Below are 26,689 nucleotides of genomic sequence, written 5' to 3'. Positions count from 1 at the left end.
CAGTACAGCTCCTCCTTTCCTGCCCGGGGCTCAGTGAGAGGGCCGGTTCTTGAGGTTCCCAATCAGCAGTGTTAGCTTCCTGAGCCTGGCTCTATGACCTCTGGCCTAGCAGGAGGAGCTGGTACAGAACTGGGCCAGAGGCAGAGGTAGGGCCCTGGTCTCTTCTTCAGGGAGGAGGTACTGAGGCAGGTGCTGGTCAAGTGAAGGGACCATCTGGGTCAGATAGATGCCTAGAGGGAAGGGGATGCCTCTGCTGCCATCTGTCCCGATAATAAGCAGCCTGCAGGCTCACTCAGTGGCTGAGGCTTGGGGAGGCAAGGCCAGCAGGTGAGGCTGCCTGGGTGTGCAGGGCACTGGGGAGGAGGAGGCTCTCTGAGGCTCAGGGATGAAGCTCCAAAAACAAGACCCCTCTTGTGCTCCAGGCTACTGTGCACCAGAGGCCCACCTGGAGCCTCAACCTAGTCCTTCCTCCCTTTCATCCATTCGTCCATGAACTCTGGGAGGCTCAAGCATCCGAGGAGCACTAGCATTGTGCTAGGTGCTGGAGGCTCAATGGGAACTAAGAGAGGCTCAGTGACAGACAAAGAGAATACTTACAAATGGGGGAGTCATACAGAAACAAAGAGCTACAATCAGGTCTCTGTGAGTTTAGAACAATGAGCAAGAGCAAACCATAGAAACACGAGGGAAAGGCATTCAAGGTACACGCAAGGGGCCCGGCTGGTAAACTTTCTAGAGGCCTTGCTTTTCTCAGGCAGAGATGAGGCTTGATTTTGGCATGTGGACAGAGTCACTTGAGAGAGGTTGAGCTGACCCCTCAAGGCAAGGCTAAGACCTTCCCTCTGCCATCTCACTTCCTGGGCCATGCTTTGCCTCCTCATGGCTTTTGCTGCCTGTCTCCCTGCTAAAGCATGAGTGGGCAGGTCTTTGCCTCATTCCACATTCTCCCTGCTCACTGTAAGTGTCTGGCTTCCAGCAGGCCCTTCTGTCTCTCTGTGCCCAATGGCTCCTGCACGCAGGAAGAGGGAAGTGGGGACGGGCCAGGTGCAGCAGGGGCAGAGGTGATGGAAGCATGTAACAGGAAGGGGGGCTGGGAGAGGAGTCCTCTGGCACTGTCCAGAGGGTAGAAAGAAAGCATGACTGAGGGGACTTCTTGGTACATGGGGAAGGCCAGAGGCTAGGCTTATCCTATTAAGGTATGTTAGCCAGGTAAGGCGGCAGAGGCCTCTTACCCAAACTAATTTGAAGGAGACTCAAGGGCAGAATGCTTTTTGATTTGAGCCCACTCTGCTCCAGAATTTTGGCATTACCTCCAGAAGAAACAGTCTTGAATGGTTAGTGTTTCCTACTGTTTCTTCTACAGCCCTCAAAAATTGCTTTAGAATCCTGCTGCTATTTCCTACATCCCTCTGATGGGAATCCTGCCCCTGTCCCCCTTAATCACTAGGGCCACTGTGCATATGTCCCAAATATGCTAATAAAGCTGATGCTCCAGAAGGGTGAGCCATCCGTGTCTGGGGGCACCAAGTCCCCCGGTATCCTGTGCATCCCTGCAGGGCACATCAACCCGAGCCCAGGCAGAGTGCCCAGTGCTAGGGGTCCAGGTGACTTGGAGAAGAACCTAGGGTTTCCTCTACCCTGTGCATGTTCCCAACTTGAGGTTCTAATCTGGCCTCTCTTGGAGCTGTTGGGTCCCAGACTCTGTCAGAGAGATCCAGTCCAGGGGTGACCCACAGGGGCTCCATGGATTAGGAGGCTGGAAGGTTGGTGTACGAAGGCTGTTAGGACAGTGGAGTTGGCTGACCAACTGTGCCCTTGATGCCACCATCAGGGCCAGTGCTGGCAGCCATGCCTGGGCCATTAGTGGGTGTGTCTCTACTTGGGATGGCTACAATACCTGCAAGATCTTCCTTGGAAGAGACCAGTCTTGGAGAGCTGCTTCCCGGTTCGATTCTGAGTGAGAGTCTGGAAACAAAGATTTTCAAGAGATCAGAGGGGCTCTCTCTGGTGTATCAGAGGATCACATGATGTATCTGGAGTCAGGAGACAGGACTGCTGCTAAGGGCTAGAGTCTCGGAGCCCAGGAGCACTTTGGGGTCTGCTCCAGATCTCGAGCAAGCCTGTGAACTAGGTACATTTATTGTCCCCATCTATTAGATGAGGAAACTGAGCAGTAGCAAGGTTAAGTAGCTTTCCCAAATTCACAGGAGAGCAAGTGGCAGGGGAAGCAATCAAACCCAGGACTGTCTGACCCAAAATCAGAGTTTTAATTTTTTTATTTTTATTTTTTTAAATGTTTTATTTATTTATGAGAGAGAGAAAGAGAGAGAGAGAGAGACAGGCAGAGGGAGACACAGGCCCCATGGCTCCATGCAGGGAGCCCGACGTGGGACTCGATCCCGGGTCTCCAGGATCACGCCCTGGGCTGAAGGCGGCGCTAAACCGCTGAGCCACCAGGGCTGCCCTAAAATCAGAGTTTTTAATCATTACACTGCACCCCCTTCTCAGATACCCCAGAGAAGCACAAGGCAATGGACGCATTATGAGGACTGGCACATCATCATCATCATCATCATCATCATCATTATTTAAAGCATAGATTAAGAACCTCTGGGTGCAAATGATGGAGTGAAGCCAGGCGCCAGACTCCCCCTCTCTCAACAAAACCAACAAATAATCAGAAAGGCTTAGGAGTAGAAGAACTTACCAGCTGCAACTCAACAAGGAAAGGGGCATGAACTGAAGCCATGAACTTCAGAAACTTGCAGCCAAGGAAAGAAAAAGAGGATTGTGGAGTTTGACTAAGAGGTGTGACACAGCAGGGCTCCTATCCTGTCACCTGAGGCTTCTCGGTAGGTCTGAGCAGGAGTCCCTACCTTTCTCTCTTCAGAGTGGCACCAGATGTTGGCAAGAAATGGATGAAATGGGTGGACAGCGTGGTGGATACTCTGACAGAAAAGAAGGGGCTGATTTGAAACCTGAGGGCATCCCTTTCTGGCATGGGATACAGCCCTCGAGATGGAGGATACTCTAATCAAGACTTTTACTAGATCCCCCATAACTAAAGCCTCCTGCTTGCTCCCCGCCTCCTTGGAGCCTGAGACCCATGTTCCCTCAGGCTACAGAAGAAGGAAAAGATGAAGAAGCCTGACCTCATAGCACGGCAGGATGAAGAGCCAGCCCACCTCACACATGTGGGAGCAGGGTCAGATGTCACCCCCTTCATTGGAGCCCCAGGGAATACCCAGATGGAGCTTCTCAAATGGGAGCAAGACAGAAAGAAATGGTACAGCAACCTAGTGAACATTCTCTCACACAAAAAAGGAAAGAGAATAGAGCACTGCCCAGATCGCTCAGCTGAGGAGGCAGCCCCAAGGGACACAAGGAAATCTCCCCCCCCCCACCCCCAAGTGCTCTGAGCTGGAGGACAGCTTATTTGGAACATTGGTTGAATAAAGCAAGACCTGAAAAATGAGATGATGATATAAAGGAGTAAGATGGAAAGGGAGACTGGGGTCCTAGGGGATCAATCGAGGATCAGATGAATCCCTAAGTAGACTGTCGGAGTGCCTGTGAGGAAAAGACAGAGATTACAGCCTTAGGAGGAAGCTAGGGTCCATGGAAGGTAGGGAGCACCAACATATGGATTCCTGGAATCCCTGAAAGAGGAAAGCCAAGAAATGGCACAGGAGAAGTCAAAGATAACCTGAAGTGTCCCTCCAAAAGGAAGAAAGGGCATGCCACCACGTTTCCAGAGAAATTTGGTACAAAACACTTCACTCTGAGCCATTCCTCTTGTGCCTTTGAACTTCATGGAACCCTTCCCCCACCAGGCGGAGACAGTAGGTCCCTTACAAGAGGAAAGGATCAGACTGGCTGGAACTCCTCTACAGTAGCATCCAGTGTCAGAAGACAATGGGGGCGGGGTCTTCAGGTGCCGGGGAGGGGCGTAGAGGTGCACCGCTCAGCAAGGCAAGGCCCCATCGCATGTGGATGTTTTCATAAGGGAAATCAGAGCGTGCAAGACTTGAGAAAACCTGCCTTGTGGTGGAATCCAGCTAAATAAGGGAGTTGTTAAAATAAAGACTCCAGGAATGGAAAAGCTGTGGAAGAACACTGGTGGTAAGAAATGAATCTGTTTAAAAACACTAACCAGTAGGAATTATGGTTCCTGAACATAATGTGTAAGTTAGAAACTTGGTTTTATTTATTGTTAAATAATAATAAACTATTATCACCATGCGTAGTAATAATAACACGACTAACAAGAATTTGGAAGATGGTGAAGAGGAGAGGAAGGCGGGGGGCAGAGAGGGCTGATCTTTTGTAACTAGTCAACTGACCCTACACACAGTGGAGGCCTAGTGAAGACAGGACTCACTGACTCAAACCTCTCTTATTAACCTTAGGAGGCTCTTTTAGGAAATTACATTTCTTGTTCTAAAGAAATATTTATTCGCAGAGGAGTAATTCCTTACATTTTTTCAAGAAGATTTTATTTCTTTATTTGACAGAGAAAGAGAGAGAGAACAAGCAGGGGTTGCTATAGGCAGAGGGAGAGGGAGAAGCCTGATATGGCACTCGATCCCAGGACCCTGGGATTATGACCTGAGCCAAAGGCAGACGCTTAACCTACTGAGCCACCCAGGTGCTCACAATTCCTTACATTTTATTTCAGTTCCTTTTTCTGTTACTTTCAATTAAAAAAAGCAAGTATGGCATGATCCAATTTTAATAAATTCTATCATTTCATCCTACCATCTGTCCTTCTCTGTGTCTATACGCACTTCTTATGCATTAAAAATGTGCACAATTATGTTCACCTAATGCCAAAGGTCATGCTTTCTAGGTGGTAGGAGTTTGGGCAATTTTTCTTAAATAAAATAAAATAGACAAAGAATCAAGAAAAACAAGCACTGTTTGGGCCCCTTGGTCCAGTGTCTCCCAAGCTGATGGGGGCAGAGTGTTAGAAGTGCTCCATCATCAGGTAATAAAGAAGCCACTGCATCTTTCTGGGTGGGGAGCTAGTTTCAGGACATGAGTTGAGCCATGGAGGGTGGGTTCCTCATGCAGAATCACATGCCCTGCATGTTCTGTGTCATTCAGAGCCAGGGCCTCCCCGGGGAGGGACTCTGTCCATGGTCTGGGCCCCAGGGGTGAGAGTGAGTGCAGACTTCTTCCCTTGATTTCCCCACTTGGACCCTAACAAAGGGCCTTTGTAAAATCTAGGCTATTTAGCAGTAAGGGCAGGGGGTGTCCAACGTCCTTCAGAGTGGAAGGAGTAATTACTCATGACCTGCAGCTTGTCCAAGGATTATCTCATGGTCAGAAGTATTTATAGACCATTTTCTTCCTTAAAAGATATTAGTGTTAATGAAAAACTGCTGTCTCTTTAATTGTACTACTGGCACATGAATGGAAAATATTATCCCAGGACCTAAGTGGGAATAATTTCACACTCTGGGGTACTCTTTTCAGGAACAGCAAATGCTTTGTAAGTAAAATGAGCTTAATTTGTGTCAAACAAAATTTTAATGATAATCTCTAGCCTTCATTGGTTGTTGTTACTATTATGTAATAGATCAAAATTTCACATTATACTCTGCTTTAACAAAATATTATACAGTAACAACTAAAGATATTATGTCTATGTTCCCAAAGACGGCTAATTATTAGAACCACCCAGGGAGCTTTGAAAAAATTACAAATTTCCAGGCTCCATCACGAACATACAGATGGTTATAAAGCTTCCCAGGTGACTCTGATTCACAGCTAGGGCTGAGAACCAGGACTACAGATACGGCCAGGTATAGAGCTGCTTGAACAGCTGTCCCCAAGGTCCTAGTGAGTGCCTCAGGAATAACCGGGCATGTTTCTAGTGGCCACAGTTCCCTACAACTTTCAGTGATTTTTGATGAAGACCAAGTAATCAAACTAGTCAAATTTTCAATACAAAACTGGAAGAGATAGATGGATGGATGGATAGATAGATAGATAGATAGATAATGGGATCCAAAGAAACATGGCAGCCAATAAGATGAGATTTGAAAGAATACATGTAAAGTTGACATTTAGGGGGAAATGATCAATTATAAGATGGCTGAGATTTCCCCTGATATATCATCAGGTCATATGAAAAGTACTGAGACTCTTAATTGGCCTCAAGCTCAAAAAGAGCCAAGAAGGTGTCCAATCAATGTGGCAGACAGAGTTGATATGAAAAATCCTCCTTCTCCCTCTAAATACATAAAAATGCTGGATAAATTCCCAGGTGCCACAAATGAAGAAAGAACTGAAAACCAGAGCAGGGTGAGTGGAAGATGAGGACAAAGGGCTCAGAGAGGTCTTCGTGGGAACTGAGTCTACTCCAAGGAGCTGCATGGCCTGGAGATGGGGCCTCAGCCAGTGCCGGATGGCAAGAATGCGGACAGCTGGAGCCACAGGGAGCTGCCTCATCCACGAAACAAGCTCTTGGAGAATTCTGCCAGCCTGGAGGCATGGCTAGAGCACTGCCTTCCCCCCAGCATTGTGGGGGGTGGGGAGTCACTCGTGAGGACCCAGAGCACCAAGCCTGTCTTATGAACAGCCACGGAGTCCAAGTTCATGCTACCTGTACAGCATGGGAAAACCAGGCTGAGATGTTCACAGAACAATTTCCTAAGAACTATGAGGCCTGTTGCAGCTGGGGCCAGAGGTTGCATTATTTGTTTGTACTTATGTGTGCTGCTGCAAGGGCTGCTGCAGTGACCTTTCACAAGCCCTGCAGGTGGCAGCTCACTGGTCCCCAATGGCCAGGCAAGAGCGGACACTCACTTGTAGTTGTCATCTTCCACAAACTTCTGGAGCTCTTCAATGTAGCGTACGGACTTCAGGTACTTTTGTACATGGGGCAGGGTTGTAAGGTGATCTGCAAGACACAGACAGAGCCCAAAGGCTTCAGTCTTTCCTCATCCCCAAATGAGAAGTGATGTTACCACCGAAGACACAGGGCTCTGCCCTTGAGGAGCTCCCCCACCCCAGATGGCTGGGCCACAGACCACATACCCTAAAGTCACCACCGTTCCTTGGCTGGGGAGAGAAAGGCTTCCAGAACAGACCAGAGCCAGGTGTTTGTACCCTAAAACAGGTTTCCACTGGGGTAACTGGGCAAGCCTCCCACCCCCTACATGACAAGAATGCGAGATGAATGAACAAACCCTATCCAGCCTGGTGTAGAGATTCGACCCAGGTCCCAGCACAGCTAGAGAGTCTGGCCCATGGGCTGGAGCTGCTCCATCTTGGGAAGAATGGGAGGGGCCTAGACCCCTGAGCACCTATTCTGTGCCAGGCTCTGTACCAGGTGATTTCCAGAAGGCATCTGCTTTAAATGCCACACCCGCCTCATTTGGGGAAAATAATATGCCTGTTGCACTGGGAAAGAAACCACGACAACTGGCAAATAGCACATCATTGAGAAGTGGCAGAGCCAGGTTTCAACCCCATCAGTGGACACCTCTGCCACACTGCACCACCTCTTTCTCAGATGCCCTCCACAGACCTCCATGGTCACTGTACCCAAGGGGGCTGAAAATCCTCTCTGGTCCTCTGCCATTCCTCAAGGGGTAGGACAGAACAAGTTGAAAGAAGGGGTGGAGGTAGCAAAGGAGGCTGTGAAGAGGAACAGAAAGGGGGTGGCGAAGTCCCCTTGCTCTTGGGGACGAGCATCCAGGTGCTGGGAGGAGCTCCTGACGGCTCTGTCCCTTAACTGCAAGATTTGGAACAACTCATTCTGTTTCTCTAGAGCCTCAGTATTCTTGTCCTGGGGATAATGACACATGCTTCATGAAGCTGATGACTGAGAAGATGCAGGTGAATGAGGGTAAGAGTCATACGAGGATTTACTGAGCTCTTATGAAATGCTGGAAAGTGCTAAGAGCTCTGCATGTATTATGTTCCCATTTCTACCAATGAGAAAAACCTCACACTTGGGAGGAAGTGACTTTTCAGGAGGCAGAGCTGAGATTTGAGCCTGAATCTATTTGACCCCAAAGCTGAGTGTATAATTGCCCCACAGGCCAGTGGGACAGCAAGTGCTGATGTACTTGTGAATGGAAAGGACCTCCTGGGCAGGGGAGGACTGCATGGGGAGTCTGGGCCCCTCCCTGCTCCTGTGTTCAGGACAGCTGATCTGGAAGTGCCTGTGGAGGGGTTTGGCAGGGTGGAGGGGGCTTTTACTTCAGCAAGCCTGCCCCATAGAACCCCACCCTGGCTTCCATGTGGCCTTCCCAAATGGAGGCTGTTAGTTTTCTCATGCCCTGTGTATTATAGGTGGGGTTGGTTTCCTTCCTGCTCCCTTTGCTGCTTCCAGACTTTTATTCCTCCACCCACTTGTGAAAACCCTGCTTCACCCTTCACCAGAGGTACATTCCTGCAGCTCTACTACCTATTCCTCTCTTCATTGCTGACTTCTCCTGGCTGGCATCCTGGTTATTCTTGCCCCTTCCTGGAGGACCTGGACACTGGTTCACAGTTGAGTTCCACAACACAGAGTCCATCATCATCCTGGGTGGAATCGACATCTACATGGATGGTCTACCCAGTGTTCTGACTTCTCTATTCCTCAACTTCATTTCTGACAACCAGTCATACTTTGGATCTGGTCATGTGTAGCAGAGTGTGGCCAGTTTTACCAAGTCATCTCCTTTTTTCTTCTAGGCCCAAAGCTAGATTACATTTCCTAGCCTTGCCAGCAAAAATGATGAGCACCATGTACAAATCTGGCCCATAAAACCTATTGTATGCTTCTCTCTCTTCCTGCACCTGCTGGCTAGTACACTAGAGGACTCTGAGGCCATGGGATATGGTGGCGCCACCACATGGAGGAACTGGGGTCCCTGAATCCTCTTGGAGGAGAGCTGCCTGGGGGGCTGCCCGCAGGCTCTTCATGGATGAATGACCTGGGAACCAGAAAGACCTGGGCTCCGCTGCTCCCCGTATGTGTGGTCTTAGACAAGCAACTGAACTATTTTCAGTCTCAGTTTCCTTGTCTATAACACAGAGATGTTTCTGAGAATCGAGCCTGTGGTTAAAGGGTCCAGTACATGTTGGATGCTCAAGATATTAAAATGAAGAGTTTTGTAGAGCTTTCTAGAACTTTCTCACTGATAAGGTGCTGAATTCAAATTTCAGTGACATAAAGTTTCACAATTCCAGCAACCAGGAATACTAACCATAGCTGCAGGAAACTTGTAAATCAGCGATTATTCGGAGAATATTATTCATTTGATTGGATCTTTGTTCATTTTCCATGATGCTGCCCGAGGCGGGATATGCAGAATCAATGTAGATTAGATCCAGAAGATAGATTCCTAAAATTAAAGAAGGTATTTAGTAATGTTGGACACTCACCATTAATCAGAACAAAATAGCACAAAACAACACTGCTGTGCTAGAAGGTATAAAGGATGACTTATGGAAAACCAAGATACTATTCTGAATTCAATTCTAATCCTGACTATTAATTTCTCACATGATCTGCTCCACTGCAATCAAGCATCTGAGTAACAACCAAAATGAATGCTGGCAAGATTTTAGCATTTCTAGTTCAAACACTCTCCAGCCACAAGAAGAATTTTTATCTGTAACCCAATTGGAAAATAACAGGACATAAAAGGGACAGATACTTGTATTTTTCACCAACTGATGACATTGGATAGATCTAAGGTGTCGTATTCAAGACAACACCCATTTGGAATTCAGTTTTTTATTTATTCACTTAGCTATGTGTCTATTTTTCTATCTACACACACACACACACACACACCATAGATTAACTGAGAGACAAGAGAAGAAATTTAAAAAGTAGGGATCCCTGGGTGGCTCAGCAGTTTAGTGCTGCCTTCGGCCCAGGGCGTGATCCTGGAGAACGGGATCGAGTCCCGCACTGGGCTCCCTGCATGGAGCCTGCTTCTCCCTCTGCCTGTGTCTCTGCCTCTCTCTCTCTCTCTCTCTCTCTCTCTCTCTCTCTGTCTCTGTCTCTCATGAATAAATAAATAAAATCTTTAAAAAAAAGCAATAGTCCTTGGTACAAAGAACTAAGGCTGGATATTGAATTTTCTTGAGGGTGCTTCATAAGAAAGTAATGTGTGATATGAAAACATGGCTATGATAGCCCAGTGGAAAGCCTTGGCACAGCCTCCTGGAATCACCCCAGTTGGGATCTGGCCACCAATGGAAGAGGAGGACTGGCTGTACAGCATGATCCACACCTCAGGCTTTCTGGATGTGTGCATGGACAATGGATGGTATGTCTTCCCAGCAGCACCCCATAAACACTGCCACTACATTTACAACACTGGTCGGCTGAGCAGGAGTAGCAATGTAAAGCAGAATTCAAGGCAGAAAACACCGGACAAGACAAAGAGGATGACTGATATTAATGAAAAGCACAGTTAATTGAGAAGATCTAATGACTACAAATTTCTATGCACAAAGCAACACTGCATCAAAATATACAAAGCAAAAAACTGCTTTGAAGAAATGAAGTGAGTTCAATAAAACAACAGTTATAGAAGGAGCGTTTCCCATGTCTCTTCCAGAATATGTGTGTATGTGTGTGTATGCACATGTGCATGCTTGCATGCATGCATCTGTGTGCACGTATGTATACCTACAAAAATATACATGCATATGCAGATACATGTACATACCTGTGCATATATGAATATTGAGTAATGAAACTAACAAGCTTGGTGTGATCTAAATGAAAATATCATTCTTTTCAAATACACATGGAATACTTACAAAAATTGGTTATATATTAGACTATAAAGAAATGCTCAATAATTTCCAAAAAGGAAATGCTCTGTTACCTACATTTTTGAACTTACTACATTACATCTAGGATTTAACAATAAATATAGAAAGAATTCTAATAAGAAAACACACATACACACACTCATAAGCAACTTTCAGGTCAAAGAAAAAGCAAAAAACATAAATAAAAAAACTATTTGAAGATAATGTCATTAAGAACACTATAAATATCAAAGTGTATGAGATCTGACCAAAATGGTACTCAGAGGAAAATTTATAGCCTTAAAAGGTTACTATCAAACTACTAAGAATTATGACAAATGTAGTTAATAGGTATTTAATATAAAAGTTGTAGGATTTTTACATGGGTGGACAAACACTGCATTGACTTACACATACATTATCTTATTAATCCTTACAACTACCAATTTTATGGAAATGCAAAGGGGATACATAACTTGCTCCAGGCCACACAGCTGGGAAATGATGGAGGCGGGAGTCGAACCCAAGCCTGCCTCCCCAGAGCACAAGCTTCCTGTCATCACAGTGGAATGCCAGGGCTGGATATCATGAGTCATTCGTCTGCTTTAAAAATAGCTACACATTGTTATGGGAAACCATTAAATCACAGAAACATATGCTAGCTCTTCTAATTGGAGCCATTTCTACTTCCTTTCTTTTTAGTGGCACCATGTTTCCAAAATTTTAATAATCAGAAACCATTTCCCATGTATGGAAGCTCCAAGTTTGGTGGGTTGAAATCCACAGATGTATTCTTTCTTTGGATCTCATTTTTCCTCTCCCTTCTTAAAAATCTAATTCAGTTACCTCCCCAAGGATTTAGCAGTGGCAATCCTGAAAATCCCATTACTGCTTCAACCACAACAAAAAGTATCCTCTGGTGCTGAGCATAAAGGGACAGGACAGGAGACGTGTGGCACCTTTGTACTAGTTGGAAACTGTGTAGACTTGAACCCAGATGACTGAGTGGCAGAAGGAGGGCTCAGCCAGAAGCAAAGATGCTGGGGGCAGGAAGGTGGGGAGGAAGGGAGGTGGGGAGGAGTGGAACGGAGGCTTCTGGAAGCTCCACAACAAGCTAGGAACTTACCTCTCTACCCATGTGACCCTGCCATCAACCCCTGAGGGTTGAGGAGAAAACTTAAGCTCAGAGAGATTAAGAAATCTGTTTAGGACTCACTGTGGGTGTGTGGGATTAGAGCCCAGGTCGGTCTGGCTCCAGGGCCTGTGTTCAGACCCACTCACTGGCCCTCAGAAACACATAGGGGAATCGGCTTTTCTCAAATAACACCCTCAGCACGTTAGGTTGCTCTGTGCTTCCCTGTGAGGACTGAAACTGGCCCCTTTGCTTCTTCTCAGGTCCCTGGTTGTGCAAAGGATGGCCAGGAGATGCTCTCCAGTGCCTGCTTGTACCCTGGGGGCACAGGGAGCTCACTACTTCATCAGAGTTAATTCCACTGTTGGGGTGTTCATTACCCCTCCACAAAATACATAGACTCCAATAGGTGTCTACCCCCCAGGACATGGAAGCACAGTGACACGCTGAAGACTAAGGTGGGGGAGGGTCTCCCCAAACAGGTCTGTTCCCAGCAACCTGGGCAGACCTTGAGCCTTGTTAATGCCTGGACAGAAACTCCATCTAAACAGCCTTTCAGTCCCACAACAAAAACTATTCCAAAGGCAGCAAATCTTTTACAGTTAATACTGTGCAAATCCAGGGAAATCTTTTCAGCATTGTTATTAGCCCATAACTGGAAATATGTAAAAGCCTAAACTGTAATGAAATCATAAGCATAGCCACCTCCCACTTGGCCTGTGCCTATGCTTTGCTAAGCCCCATACAGTTAGCACTCCCCACAACTGCAACATGATCCTTATTTATATCATTCATGTATTTAACATCTGATTTCCAACATCAGACTCAAAACTCATCAGAGCAGGAAGTGGGTCTTGCTCCAGAACTCAATCCCCAGCAGCTGGAAGAGAGCACGCAGGAGCTGCTTGGTAACTATTAGTTGAATGAAGGAATGCATGAATAAAGGCATATTCTGTGTAAGCTACACAATAGTCTTATGAAGTACATGACTACCCTCATTTTATAGCTGAAGATGGAGACACACTGAGAGTAAAGTGGTAATAGTAAAATAAGTAAGAAAGTTTTTCATAAATGTATTTAAAATGTAGTATTTCTTTTCTTTAATTACTTTTTTTTAATTTGAAGCATAGGGGACACACAATGTCACACTAGTTTCAGGTGTACAACGTAGGGACTCAACAAGTTTATACCTTATGCTCTGCTCACCACAAGTATAGCTGCCATCTATCACCATGCAACACTATTACAGTATCACTGACTCTATTCCTCATACTCTGCCTTTTATTCCCATGACTTATTCATTCCATAACTGAACGCTTGTATCTCTCACCTCCCCCACCCTGAAATTTAATATTTAATACAATTAATTTAATATTTAAATAAATGATAATAAGAAAACCGAGCTCTTACTATGTGCCAGGTCCTCAGCTAAGAGCTTTGCCCAGATTATGGGATCTTAACAATAACACAGCTGCCAGAGAGGCTTTATCTCTATATTTACAGAAGAAACTGAAGCTGAGAGAGTTGCTTCACCTGTCTGAGGCCACACAGCTGGGAAATGGCCCAGGCAGGATTCAAACACAGGTCTGACCTGCTATATTGTCAGGCCTTCATTTACCCCAGTCAGATCTTCTGGTGCCTGACAGCCAGTGAGGCAAGATGGGGGCATAGCTGGATCTGAGGGTCTCAGGCTATGGCTCTTTCTGCCTGCTTTCCCCTGTGGGGTCAACACTCTCCAAGAGTGGTCACTCCTCCTGGCCACATCTTCCATCTCCTCCCCACTGCCTTCCTGGCACTCATCGTGGTGTATCTATCCTAGGTCCCATCATCACTGGGCCCTGTAAGCTCTGCCACATGACAGGCTATAGTGGTGTAAGTGGGAGAATATGGGGCTTGGAGCCAGGAGACTTGGAACCCTGGCCTTGCCACTTACCAGCTAGGTGGCCTCAAGCAAGCCTTTCTGCCTCCTGGGGCCTCAGTTTCTTGACCCTGACTGGTGGTAATGAAGATGATCATGAGGACTGTCCTGGCCCAGGGCCTGGACCACTGAGGTGCCTGAGAAGCTGAGCTGACTGAGCCTGTCTCCTTGGCCAGGCCCCACATGGAAGAACGTCAGGAAGCCCAGGGGAGGGATGCACCCATCTGGGTTTGCCATAACCATGGATGGCGCCCAGATGCCGACCACGTGGTGGCCACCCACCTCAGACAGGCCAGTGTTGGGAGATTCTGTCTGGATTGGGACAGCACAGCTGGGATGTTTCAGCTCCTGTCCTATTTATACAGAGTTACTGCAGCAGACGAGGCTGTGTTAATGGTCTTGTTAAGATGGATAGTAATTGGACCAGTCACTGGCTCTGGCTGCCACAGGGCTGAGCAATGCCAGAGCCCAGGGCTAGACTGGGAGGTGCAGATGCGTTACGGGGAATGACTATACTAGTACCAGCCATGGTCTGTGACAGGAAGGGCTGACCTTGCCTGTACCACCATACCCTATAGTAACTGGCACAGAAGGTACTCTCACTCTCCCACTTTTGCAGATTAGGAAATGAAAGGAGAAGTGAGTTGTCTCACACCATATAGCTTGCAAGTAGAGGAATCAGGATTTCAATTCAGGTGTGTCTAACTCTAAAAATTTGGGACAGAGGGCCATGCTGAGGGCTGGGGACTGGGAGTCATTGGCTGGCACAGGGATGAGGGTCCCAGTCGTCCATGTTGTGGTCTGCCCCCACTCCCAGAGGATGCTTCTGGCAGCTGGCATCTGCCCCATGGCTTGCCCACCTGCAGACTGGACCTCCTCTGAGATGGACAGCTACCCAGAATATAACTTCTGCTCTGCTCCCTCCTTCCAAGCCCCACACGGGGCTTGGTGACACTCTGTAGCTGCGATATAAGTGCCAACCAGGCTGCCATGGGTGGGGCAGACAGCCCTGGGGCCAGGAATCCTCAGCTGGCTCTGCTATGGATGCCCTCAGGGGCATATGGCCAAACCTTCTTCCTGACGGTGCATGCAGGCCCCCCACCAGGGGTGTCCACAAGGCGCCCCAGCCCTGAGGAGGGAGTGCCAGGCTGACAAAGGAGGTGCTCTCCTGAACAGACACCTTCTCTTAAGCTGAGGGACACCCATGGTCCGTGGCGCAGAGCCCGCTTGAAGCTGGGCGCCCTCAGCCTCCCAGAGCCAGAGCCCACGGCTGGCACCCGGGCTCCACCACAGCCCAGAAACTCACTGCTCTCTTGTTTCTCCCATCACCACCCGCCTCACTTCCATCCCGAGGCTGGTTTTGGTTTTTCTCACACAGCTATCTATTTAATAAGGAAAATTCTGCTGTGTTGAGGGGAAAGAAACCCTCCACAGCATAAAAATATGCCACAGTTCTATCTTACACTTTCCTTTTTTTCCTCTCTCCCTTGCCTTTAAAATTTGAGATGAAAGACTTTTTTTCCATGTTCTCCTGCTCTGCCTTAAAAAGATCACTTTCAAACTTCAGAAATGAGGAGTGCTGGCACCCAGAACTATACTTGTGTGGTTTGATCACATAAACTGTCTTGATAAATTCCAAATGAAATAACAAAACAGCAGCTCATTAGGGTTTTGTTTTTTTTCTTTTTTTAAAGAGAGCGCAAAGCAATTCCATCTCCTGTAGGAGATGTCAGCAGGCAGCTCAGGCTCCCTGTCAGATGCGGAAGACTGAATTTTATTTAGTGCCCACTAATATCAATCATGCAAAACACAGACTTCAGGACAAACGTCACTTAAAGAATATTCCTTATATGAAATGTGTTGGAAGCTCACTGATGCTGAGACCAATGTTTCCTAGGTCTGTAGAAAAGGGGCAAACCCAGCCAATGAGTCACATGTCAGGTGGTCAGAGACCATGTTTCTTAGATGAGCACATGGCTTCGTTTATCTCTTGGTGTTGAGGCTAATGAATCATAAAGGCACGTGGACAAAGTCTTGCAGCCTACACACAATCCAGGGGTCCAGGGGAGCCAAATCTCCTGCTGGAGATGAGGTGAAATGAGGACACAATCATAGATCCTCTCATGCCATGGGGATTACCTGGTAATCTACAGATGCAGTGAGGTAACCTACTGTTTGCTAATGTTCTCTAGGGAGCTATGGGACCGTAGAACAAATGCCAGTATTTTGATCAGCAGTGAAAAAAAAAAAAAAGGTGGTGTGAGGAGAAGGTACTAATCTGGTAATTATTATTTGGTTTGTTTTGTGCTGGATGTGGTGCTAAGTAAATTACATTTATTATCTCATTGAATCCTTCACCAATTCTACTGGCAGTGGAGAAGAAACTGTCATCTTTGTGTCTGGCTCTTGGTTTCAGGTCAAGCCATGATCTCAGGGTCATGAGATCAAGCCCCTAGTCGGGCCCTGCACTGGGTGTGAGAGTCTGCTTGAGATTCTTTCTCCCTTTCCTTCTATCCGTCCCCCCTGCACACACACACACTCTCTCTCTCACAAATAAATAAATAAATAATCTTTAAAATATTTTAAAAAAAGAGACCAATCTCATTAATAAAGATCCACAGATTCCAAATAAAACACTAGCAAACAGGGGTGCCTGGGTGGCTCAGCGGTTGAGCATCTGCCTTTGGTTCAGGGCGTGATCCTGGAGCCCCGGGATTGAGTCCCACATGGGGCTCCCTGCAAGGAGCCTGCATCTTCCTCTGCCTGTGTCTCTGCCTCTCTCTGTGTGTCTCTCATGAATACATAAATAAAAATTTAAAAAACACTAGCAAATAAAATTCATCAGTATTTTAAAATAATATTAGCAATTAGTAGTATATTAAAGAATAATACAAGAAACAGGTTTATTACAAGAGTGCAATGGTATTTAAGAGATGATCTGGAGAGATGCTAAAAAGCCATTGATAACTTTAATATCCATCCCCGGTAAAGCACTGAGCTAGGAACAGACTTCCTTAATGTGATAAAGAATGCATGTATGAAAAATTAAAACATGTTTTTTTATGAAAATAGTAAATGTTAAATAATGTTTTATTTTATTTTATTTATTCATGAGATAGAGAGAGAGAGAGAGAGAGAGGAAGAGACACAGGGAGAGGGAGAAGCAGGCTCCATGCAGGGAGCCTGACGTGGGACTCAATCCTGGGACTCCAGGATCATGCCCTGGACTGAAGGCAGTGTTAAACCACTGAGCCACCCAGGCTGCCCTTAAATAATATTCTTAATATGAAATGCTCCTAATAGGACTGAGTCATCTGCTAACATTTAATACTATTCTGAACATACAAGTCAATGAGACAAGATAAGACAAAGAAATGTGTTATAAATATATTTTTAAAGATTTTATTTATTCATTTATTTGAGAGAGAAAGAGAGCACACACATGAACAGGGGGAGAAGCAGGGGGAGAGCGACAAGCAGACCCTGCGCTGAGCATGGAGCTTCATGGGGGCCCGATCCCACAACGCTAACACCACAACCTGAGCCAAAATTAAGAGTCAGACACTCAACCAACTGAGCCACCCAGATGCTTCAGAAATGTGTTATAAATAGTAAGGACACCTATAATATTGCCATTATTTTCAGGTGATATAATTAGTTATCAAGTTAGTTTTATAATTAGATAATTTAGAATACTCAATTGAAAAATTGTTAGTATTAAATAACAGAATTAAGTTCAAAGAAATTATATATAAGTCAATAGCATTCTTATATACTAGAAATCAGCAGCTAGGGGCACCTGGGTGGCTTAGTCAGTTAAGTGTCTGCCTTTGGCTCATGTGATGATTTTGGGGTCCTGGGATGGAGTCCCACATCAGGGTCCCTGCTCAGTGGGGAGTCTGCTTCTCCCTCTCCCTCTGCCTCTCCCCATCCTGCTTGTGTGCATGTGTGTACTCTCTCTCCCATAAATAAATAAATAAATAAATAAATAAATAAATAAATAAATAAATAAATTCCTTTAAAAAAAGGTAATCATCGGCTAGAAAATGGAGGAAAAAAAAGAGAGAGAGAGAGAGAGAGAGATCCTGTACAGTAAAAACAGAACTATAAAATCCCTGGGAATAAACTTAAATCTGTAAGATCTATATGAATAAAATTCATTTGATAGAAAATTACATGACACTTACTAAAATTAAATATGCACATTTCTTGGGCTTATTAATCCTTTGAAGAATCTACTTCACTGAAATAAAAGCACAAGTCATAAAAATATGAACTTTGCCTCTATAATTCTCTGTATTTTACTTGTCACAATGAGAATGTAACACTTTGGTAACTAAGATAAAAACTAATGAAATAAAAATATCTTAAGAAGATGCAAATAATGAGGATATATATAATATTCTTAGATGGGAAGACTTAACATTGTGAGAATGTCAATCATTGCCTAATTAATATATAAACTTCATTTTAAAAGTACATTTTAAGTTAATAGGGTCTGCCAATAAATGGCATTGGGACAAGTGATTATCCATTTAGGAAAATATAAAGCTGGTTGTCTACTTCATTCCTTAAGATAGAATAAATCATTGATGACTTAAGGATTGAAATCTAAGTAGGAAGTAAAGTACTAGAATAAAATACAAGAAAATCTTTTTATAACTTTAGAGTATACAAAGGTTTAAGTGTGACACAAAACTGTAGCCATGATGGGAAACGCTGATATTCTGGACTCCATCTGAACAGAAACACTTATGCATGATCAGAGAAAGTGCCATATGCTCAAAGGCAAACGACAAATGTGCAAATGGGAAAGATATTTGCAATTTATAAGACAATCACTAGTTCTGATATACAAAGACCTCCTACAGTAAAGGCAAATAATGTTACAGAAGATGATCAATAAAGGTGCCAAAGATGCCTGAGCTTCACTACTAATCAAGATTAAAACAAAATTTTCTTTTTCTGGCTATTTATACTGGCAAAAGTCAAAAAGGTTGGTAATACTTTGTGTTGATAAAGGTATATGGAAATAGTCATTTATATAAGGCAAATTACAGTATAAAGCGATAGAAATTTTTGGAATGAGAATTTGGCAGTATCTATCAAAAATTTCAAAGATACATTTTCCACGATCCATCAATTTCACTTCCAGAAATGTATTCTATAGTAATATTCCTACAAATTAGCAAAATAAACAAGGATATTCATTACACCATTCTTTGTCATTTATAATTGTGAAAAACTGCATGGTTTAGAGAAATGATTTTTTTATCCAAGCAGTAGAATGTGATACAGCTAATTAAAATAAAGTGTATTTCTAAAAACTGACATAAAAAGATATCTATAATGTCCTTTTAAAAAGATTTTATTTATTTATTTGAGAGAGAGAGAGAGAGAGCATTGTGCACATGAATGGGAGGGGAAAGAGGCAGAGGGAGAGGGAGAAGCAGGCTCTCCACTGAGCAGGAAGCCTGATATGGGTCTCATCCCAGAACCCTGGGATCATGACCTAAGCCTAAGACAATACTCAACCAACTGAGCCACCCAGGCGCCCTTTTAAGTGAAAAAAATCAGGTCTGACTTTGTAGACTTATATTGATTCACATGTGCAGGCACATGCACACAAAGCAGGCAGGGGATTGGTGGTGGTAGAGAGGATTACTGCCCAAGCTGCTAATGGTAGCCATCTTTAGGGATGGAATTTTAGGGTTACCTCCTGTTTTATACAATTTTATATATTTTTTAAGACTTTAGCTATGAATATGTACTACTTTTAGAAATGTAAAAGAGCAAGGCCCATCTTCTTCCCACTCTTCCTTTCAACTATTAGAGAAGCAAATACTTTTGCGACAAGGAGGAGGGAGGTAATATTTTACACGATTTTCCAAAAACTTGGTCTGTAGGTTGTGATTTAAAGGCCACCGACCTATATAGACTGCCTCTGATATTGTCTCCAGGCCACCACTAACACTTCATTATTTCCTGACTCCTCTCTCGGCTTTTGGTCTCCACCTCCAATAATCCATCCTGCATCCCATGATCTTTCTAAAACTTAATCAGACCGTGCCCTTCTCCAACTTAAAATTACCCAGAGACTTTCCATCCCCAGTGGGCAAGTGTTTGTGGCCTTGTGGGTTCTGCCCCCACCTGTCCCTCTGGTCTCTTCTCCATGTGGGCCTCTTGTGGTTGGGAGAGTCATGTCGTCCCCTCGCCCACTTGGCCTTCTCCTCTGGATGTTAGCTGACTCCTCCTGGAATACAGTGCCCTTCCTTCCATTACAGCATTTATCATACCCTCTGTGACAAGGACATTATCTTACCCAGCCCTGCAATCTTCAGGGGCCAGCACTGAGCCTAACACAGGGCTTAGAAGATGTTTGGGCAAGAACTGGACAGGATATTAGATCTTTATGTGTGCATACCCAACTCTCTGGTCCAGCATTGAAATTCTGTTGCTCAGTAGAAGAGTGTCTCGGCCACGGGGCACCCCACTCCATAGCCACCCCATTAGGGTCAGCCCTGTGTTCCAGTATTTCCAGGCCAAAATACCCACGTTGCTCTGAGTGCTACAATGGGCTTCCAGAGTAGCTGACGTCACCACAAGGAAATGTAAGATGATTCCCCCGGTGAAAGCCTCGGAAACCTGCCTCAGACTGGGTAGAATTGGGGCTGCCCATGTGCCAAGGAAAACACTTCCGAGCTTGTCTTTCCAACTCTGGCTCAGAGAATCGCTACTGTGCACAGAAAAGCTTCCTGGACGTCCAAGGCCACCAGGATCCCAGCCAGAGAGTGAGCTCACGGACGGCTGCTTCTTCCACTCAAGTATTTTCCACTTCCTCTAATGTGCTCACGTATCTGTGACCACACTTCACCTCACAAAAAGTAACCGAGGCAAAGGTAAAACTGTCAGGCTTGGTCATTACTCAATGGAAACTGTAAGAAAACATGACATCCTAAACCTCAATCACCAATCTCTGCATTCTCTGGAAAACAAGCAACAGATTTTCAGAGGGTCAGCTAGATCCAAATTGATTTTCACTTTTGTAAAGCAAATTATTTTCTAGTTTTGCTGAAATGAGATACTAAAAGACTCCTTTGGCCCCTTTGGAAGAAAAAAGGCATCTGGCTACTAATTTATTTGTGGTTTTCAAGCTCAAATGTTTTGATTGCTCTCTTTCTCCATGGAGATGAGAGGATGTGAGTCCCTATAGGATTATCCTAGAAAAATTACTTTCAGGGAATAGGGGTTTCTCCTGCTTCACAGTGGGGGTCGTCTCTGTGGGCTCAGCCCTCTCTGGGTCACATTGTGTACCCGAGGCTCCCTGCCCAGCCAGATCCTGCTGGGCCGGGGCCAGCCTGGCTTTTCCAGCCCTATTCTGGGGTCTGAGTCTGCAGTCTGGGCTACTCCCACCAGACCAGAGCCCATGAGACTAGGGCACGAGGCGATTGGCCCTACCAGCAAGGGGCAATGGAAGTACTTGTGCCCGTGTTGGTCTGAGACTGTTTCTGGTGGAATGGGGAGGTAGAGGCTGGGGTCCTGTGGCAGACTGGAAGGCCCACCTATACTCACTCTCCTTGTGCTGGCTCTCCCCTGCCCACCAGATGCCATCCTCTCAGGAAATGATTCAAGGAACCTGATCCCATTGACTCTGGGCTCCTGGTCACCTCTTTGAGATCCAGACTTCTACTCTGGTTGATTGTACCCACCTCACTCCATCCTGGCCCCTCCTCTTCTTCACAGCTCACTGCCATTCCTACAAGCTCTGGGCCAGTGCTACCCTATTAGGATACTCCTGGCTATGCCATCAGAGGATGCTTTGCAGGGAAGAGAGAGGCCAGGCACAGGGAGGCATGTCTGCTGACCAATGGGAAGTAGTACAAGGCAGGAAGGAACGTGGTGGGTGGGTCACAGTGGGAAGAGGATGCTCCGAGGGTACAGGGTGGTGTGGTTAGGGACCAGCCACTCAGTGATGTCCACCTCCTTGTGAAAGGGCATTAGTTTTCCAAATATTCGCTGACTGCCTCCCCATTCTAGACACAGGTGTACAGAGGAGAATCAGACAGGTGTGGTCCCTGAGCCCCATGAAGTGTACAGGTCAGCAGAGGCGTTCAACAGAGGCACTCGTTACACAAATAATTAAGGATACAGAATTGCTAAAAATAATATTCTATAGAGACTTACTTTGGGGAATTATCCTCAGGTCCTAGTGAGAGTCCTGGGAGGAACCAGTGACATAAAAGATAGAAATGGGTTATGTCTTTAATACTCAAGGAGTTCATTCTACCTTCCCTCACCTTAGTCACTCTCCTCAACTCCAGAAATGTTAAGTCATCTGTCTGAGGTCACTCAGCACATAGACGGCAGAGGTGGGATCTGAGGGTAGGTCAGTGGGCTCTTACCTATATGTTATATACTATACTTACAGCTCAATGCATACACGAGACAAATGATATCTGGGGTGCTTGGGTGACATAGTTGGTTAAGTGTCTGACTCTTGGTTTTGATTCAGGTCTCCTTCTCAGGGTCATAAGATCTGGCCCCACATCAGGTTCCATGGTCAGCACGGAGTCTGCTTATGACTCTCCCTCTCCTCCCTCTGCCCTGCCCCCAGACTGTGTATGCATGTGTGGGCACATGTGCTCTCTCTCTCAAGTAAATAAATAAACCCCAACAGCTCAGACACCTGTGTTCAAATCCTGTCATTGCTGCTTATTTGTTCATTGTGATCCTGGGTGAGTCCTTCAACTGCTTTCTTCACTTGGGGAATGGAGACAGTACCTATAGCCTTCTCAGGGGGCTGTGGTGAAGTCTAAAGGAGATGACGTACATTAAGGGGACTAGTACAGCAGCTGAAGTTACTTGCAAAAAATCCCAACTTTAAGAGTGGATGGGGGAATAAACCTGTTTTTGGAAACCTTCCAGAAGAGGCTAGACATCTCCTCACAGAGCCTCTCTTGACTTAACACTAACACTTTTCTATTTTTGTGAATAGAAAAAAGATCAGATATGGTTTTCTTTTTTAAAATTCCCCTGGCTATTCAGGGTCTTTTCTGATTCCACACAAATCTTAAAATAATTTGTTCTAACTCTCTGAAGAAAGTCCATGGTATTTTGACAGGGATTGCATTAAACGTGTAAATTGCCCTGGGTAACATTGACATTTTCACAATTAATTCTGCCAATCCATGAGCATGGAATATTTTTCCATCTCTTTGTGTCTTCCTCAATTTCTTTCAGAAGTGTTCTATAGTTTTGAGGGTATAGATCCTTTACATCTTTGGTTAGGTTTATTCCTAGGTATCTTATGCTTTTGGGTGCAATTGTAAATGGGATTGACTCCTTAATTTCTCTTTCTTCAGTCTCATTGTTAGTGTATAGAAATGCCACTGACTTCTGGGCATTGATTTTGTATCCTGCCACGCTACCGAATTGCTGTATGAGTTCTAGCAATCTTGGGGTGGAGACTTTTGGGTTTTCTATGTAGAGTATCATGTCATCGGCGAAGAGGGAGAGTTTGACTTCTTCTTTGCCAATTTTAATGCCATATCTGGGGGCATCACAATGCCAGATTTCAGGTTGTACTACAAAGCTGTGGTCATCAAGACAGTGTGGTACTGGCACAAAAACAGACATATAGATCAGTGGAACAGAATAGAGAATCCAGAAGTGGACCCTGAACTTTATGGGCAACTAATATTCGATAAAGGAGGAAAGACTATCCATTGGAAGAAAGACAGTCTTTTCAATAAATGGTGCTGGGAAAATTGGACATCCACATGCAGAAGAATGAAACTAGACCACTCTCTTTCACCATACACAAAGATAAACTCAAAATGGATGAAAGATCTAAATGTGAGACAAGATTCCATCAAAATCCTAGAGAAGAACACAGGCAACACCCTTTTTGAACTCGGCCATAGTAACTTCTTGCAAGATACATCCACGAAGGCAAAAGAAACAAAAGCAAAAATGAACTATTGGGACTTCATCAAGATAAGAAGCTTTTGCACAGCAAAGGATACAGTCAACAAAACTCAAAGACAACCTACAGAATGGGAGAAGATATTTGCAAATGACATATCAGATAAAGGGCTAGTTTCCAAGATCTATAAAGAACTTATCAAACTCAACACCAAAGAAACAAACAATCCAATCATGAAATGGGCAAAAGACATGAACAGAAATCTCACAGAGGAAGACATAGACATGGCCAACATGCACATGAGAAAATGCTCTGCATCACTTGCCATCAGGGAAATACAAATCAAAACCACAATGAGATACCACCTCACACCAGTGAGAATGGGGAAAATTAACAAGGCAGGAAACAACAAATGTTGGAGAGGATGTGGAGAAAACGGAACCCTCATACACTGTTGGTGGGAATGTGAACTGGTGCAGCCACTCTGGAAAACTGTGTGGAGGTTCCTCAAACAGTTAAAAATAGACCAGCAATTGCACTGTTGGGGATTTACCCCAAAGATACAAATGCAATGAAACGCCGGGACACCTGCACCCCGATGTTTATAGCAGCAATGGCCACGACAGCCAAACTGTGGAAGGAGCCTCGGTGTCCAATGAAAGATGAATGGATAAAGAAGATGTGGTTTATGTATACAATGGAATATTACTCAGCTATTAGAAATGACAAATACCCACCATTTGCTTCAACGTGGATGGAACTGGAGGGTATCATGCTGAGTGAAGTAAGCCAGTTGGAGAAGGACAAACATTATGTGTTCTCATTCATTTGGGGAATATAAATAATAGTGAAAGGGAATATAAGGGAAGGGGGAAGAAATGTGTGGGAAATATCAGAAAGGGAGACAGAACGTAAAGACTGCTAACTCTGGGAAACGAACTAGGGGTGGTGGAAGGGGAGGAGGGCGGGGGGTGGGAGTGAATGGGTGACAGGCACTGGGGGTTATTCTGTATGTTAGTAAATTGAACACCAATAAAAAATAAATTAAAAAAAAAAAGAAAAAAGATCAGGACTGTCCTCCAAATCCCGCTGCAGCCATTGCTGCAACCACGATGCCCAAACGAAAGAAGGAGAATCATCAGCAGCCGCCGCCACTACAACAGCCCCCGCTGCCAGAGCGGGAGGAGACTGGAGACGAGGAGGATCGGAGTCCCATCGGACCACCCAGCCTTCTGGGCCCTCCCCCCATGGCCAATGGAAAGCCTGGTGACCCCAAGTCAGCCCCAAACTGGAATCCACCCACATGTCCACCATCAGTAGAATGAATAAATAAGTTGTGTGTGCATGCAATGGGATACTACACTGCAATGAAAATGAACGAACTCCTGCTACAGGCAACCTGGATGAATCTCACAAACACGGTGTTGAGCAAAAGGAGCCAGACAGAAAAGAATGCAGACTCTCTTCACAGAGGTCCTCCAGGATCAAGGGGACCAATGATTCCACCACTGCTGAGCCTCCTACCTCCTCCCAGGGGCAGAGGCCCAATTCGGGGAGGCCTGGGCCCCAGGTGTGGCCCATATGGTCATGGCTGGTGGGGGGCCAATACTGAATCTCCCTTTCTGGACCAGGCCATGGGTGTCCATCCAGAGGAGGCTTTCACAAAGAGCAGAGAAATTCCCGAAGGCTCAAAAGTTAGTCTCTTATCAAAAATACCCGCCCAAGGATGGCCCCCAAGTTATGGAAGACAAATCCAACTGCCCTGTCTGCCAACACTTTGCCATTTTGGGCCACTGTTGATATGAGGACCTCTGTGCCTTCTACCACCCAGGCATCAATGGACCTCCTCTGTAAGACTGTGCCTTCCTATCCAGGCTGGAAGGAGCCCTCTGACCTAGTGGCCATATAGTTCCCTGTGGCCCTGTGACGGCTACTATGAGGCTGTTCCACCCACCATCCTCAGACAGTGACACCCACCCCCAACTGCCACCTCCCCCATTTGGGGTCCAGAGTTGTATTTCATCACTGGTGCCCAGTGTGTGGGCTTTCTTCTGATCCAGCCTCCAGAGACTTGCCTTCAGGACCCCGCCTTTGCTCTCTTCAACTGCTTCCTGGATCCTCTTCCCCTTAGCCAACTGACTGCTGAACAGGAAACCTCTTTGGTGCTGTTTCTTGTGCACCAGTCCACCCAGCCCTCGCTACTGCCCTCGATTCCTAAGAGCCCTGGAGCAGTTTCCTACCATTACCTTCTTCTAGCTGCTTAAGTCTTTTTTTTTTTTAAGATTATTTATTTATTTATTTATTTATTTATTTATTTATTTATTTATTTAGACACAGAGAGAGAGAGGCAGAGACACAGGCAGAGGGAGAAGCAGGCTCCATGAAGGGAGTCTGACATGGGACTCGATCCAAGGTCTCCAGGATCCCGCCCTAGGCTGCAGGCGGCGCTAAACTACTGCGCCACTGGGGCTGCCCCTGCTTAAGTCTTTTTATATGACGAACCCTACCCCCAAAGTTGCCAGTTGCTCTGTGAAACTCACCAGGTTGACCTGAGGTCAAGTACGGATGACTGGTGCAGAGTTACTCCCTGAAAGGCCACTCTCTCTGCTTTTGGATTTTGTAGATCCTGCGTCAGTAGCATGATCCCCACCGCTCTGGTCTGTGATCATTGTGCTTTGTGAAACTGTGTATTCCCTCATACGTAGCCTTTCTCAGTGTCTGTGGCATCATTGTGACTTCCCAACACTAGAGTAAGTTTTCCTGCCAAAATGAGTGAGGCGGGCAGCCCCGGTGGTGCAGTGGTTTAGCGCCGCCTGCAGCCCAGGGCATGATCCTGGAGACCCTGGATTGAGTCCCACGTCAGGCTCTCTGCATGGAGCCTGCTTCTCCCTCTGCCTGTGTCTCTGCCTCTCTCTCTCTCTCTCTCTGCATCTCTATG

General features: G+C 45.6%; 1 protein-coding gene and 1 pseudogene across 12 annotated transcripts in view; one reads left to right on the top strand and one right to left on the bottom strand.

Annotated features, from left to right (window-relative positions):
- Positions 1-26,689, bottom strand: part of RALGPS1 (Ral GEF with PH domain and SH3 binding motif 1) — a 295,262-nt gene that overhangs the window by 43,605 nt on the left and 224,968 nt on the right. For all 12 annotated transcript variants that reach the window (XM_077850727.1, XM_077850726.1, XM_077850724.1 and 9 more), the window contains 3 exons: positions 9,210-9,347; positions 6,814-6,907; positions 1,898-1,965 (listed from right to left, as the gene is read on the bottom strand). In XM_077850727.1, the coding sequence (XP_077706853.1) occupies positions 1,898-1,965; positions 6,814-6,907; positions 9,210-9,347 (300 nt within the window). The remainder of the gene's footprint in view (positions 1-1,897; positions 1,966-6,813; positions 6,908-9,209; positions 9,348-26,689) is intronic.
- LOC144285226 (proline-rich protein 3-like) lies at positions 24,829-25,605 on the top strand (annotated as a pseudogene).

Source organism: Canis aureus, chromosome 16 (assembly GCF_053574225.1).
Source record: "Canis aureus isolate CA01 chromosome 16, VMU_Caureus_v.1.0, whole genome shotgun sequence".
Lineage (NCBI taxonomy): Eukaryota > Metazoa > Chordata > Mammalia > Carnivora > Canidae > Canis > Canis aureus.
The sequence above is the reverse complement of the archived record's forward strand: the minus strand, read 5'-3'. Positions and strand labels throughout refer to the sequence as shown.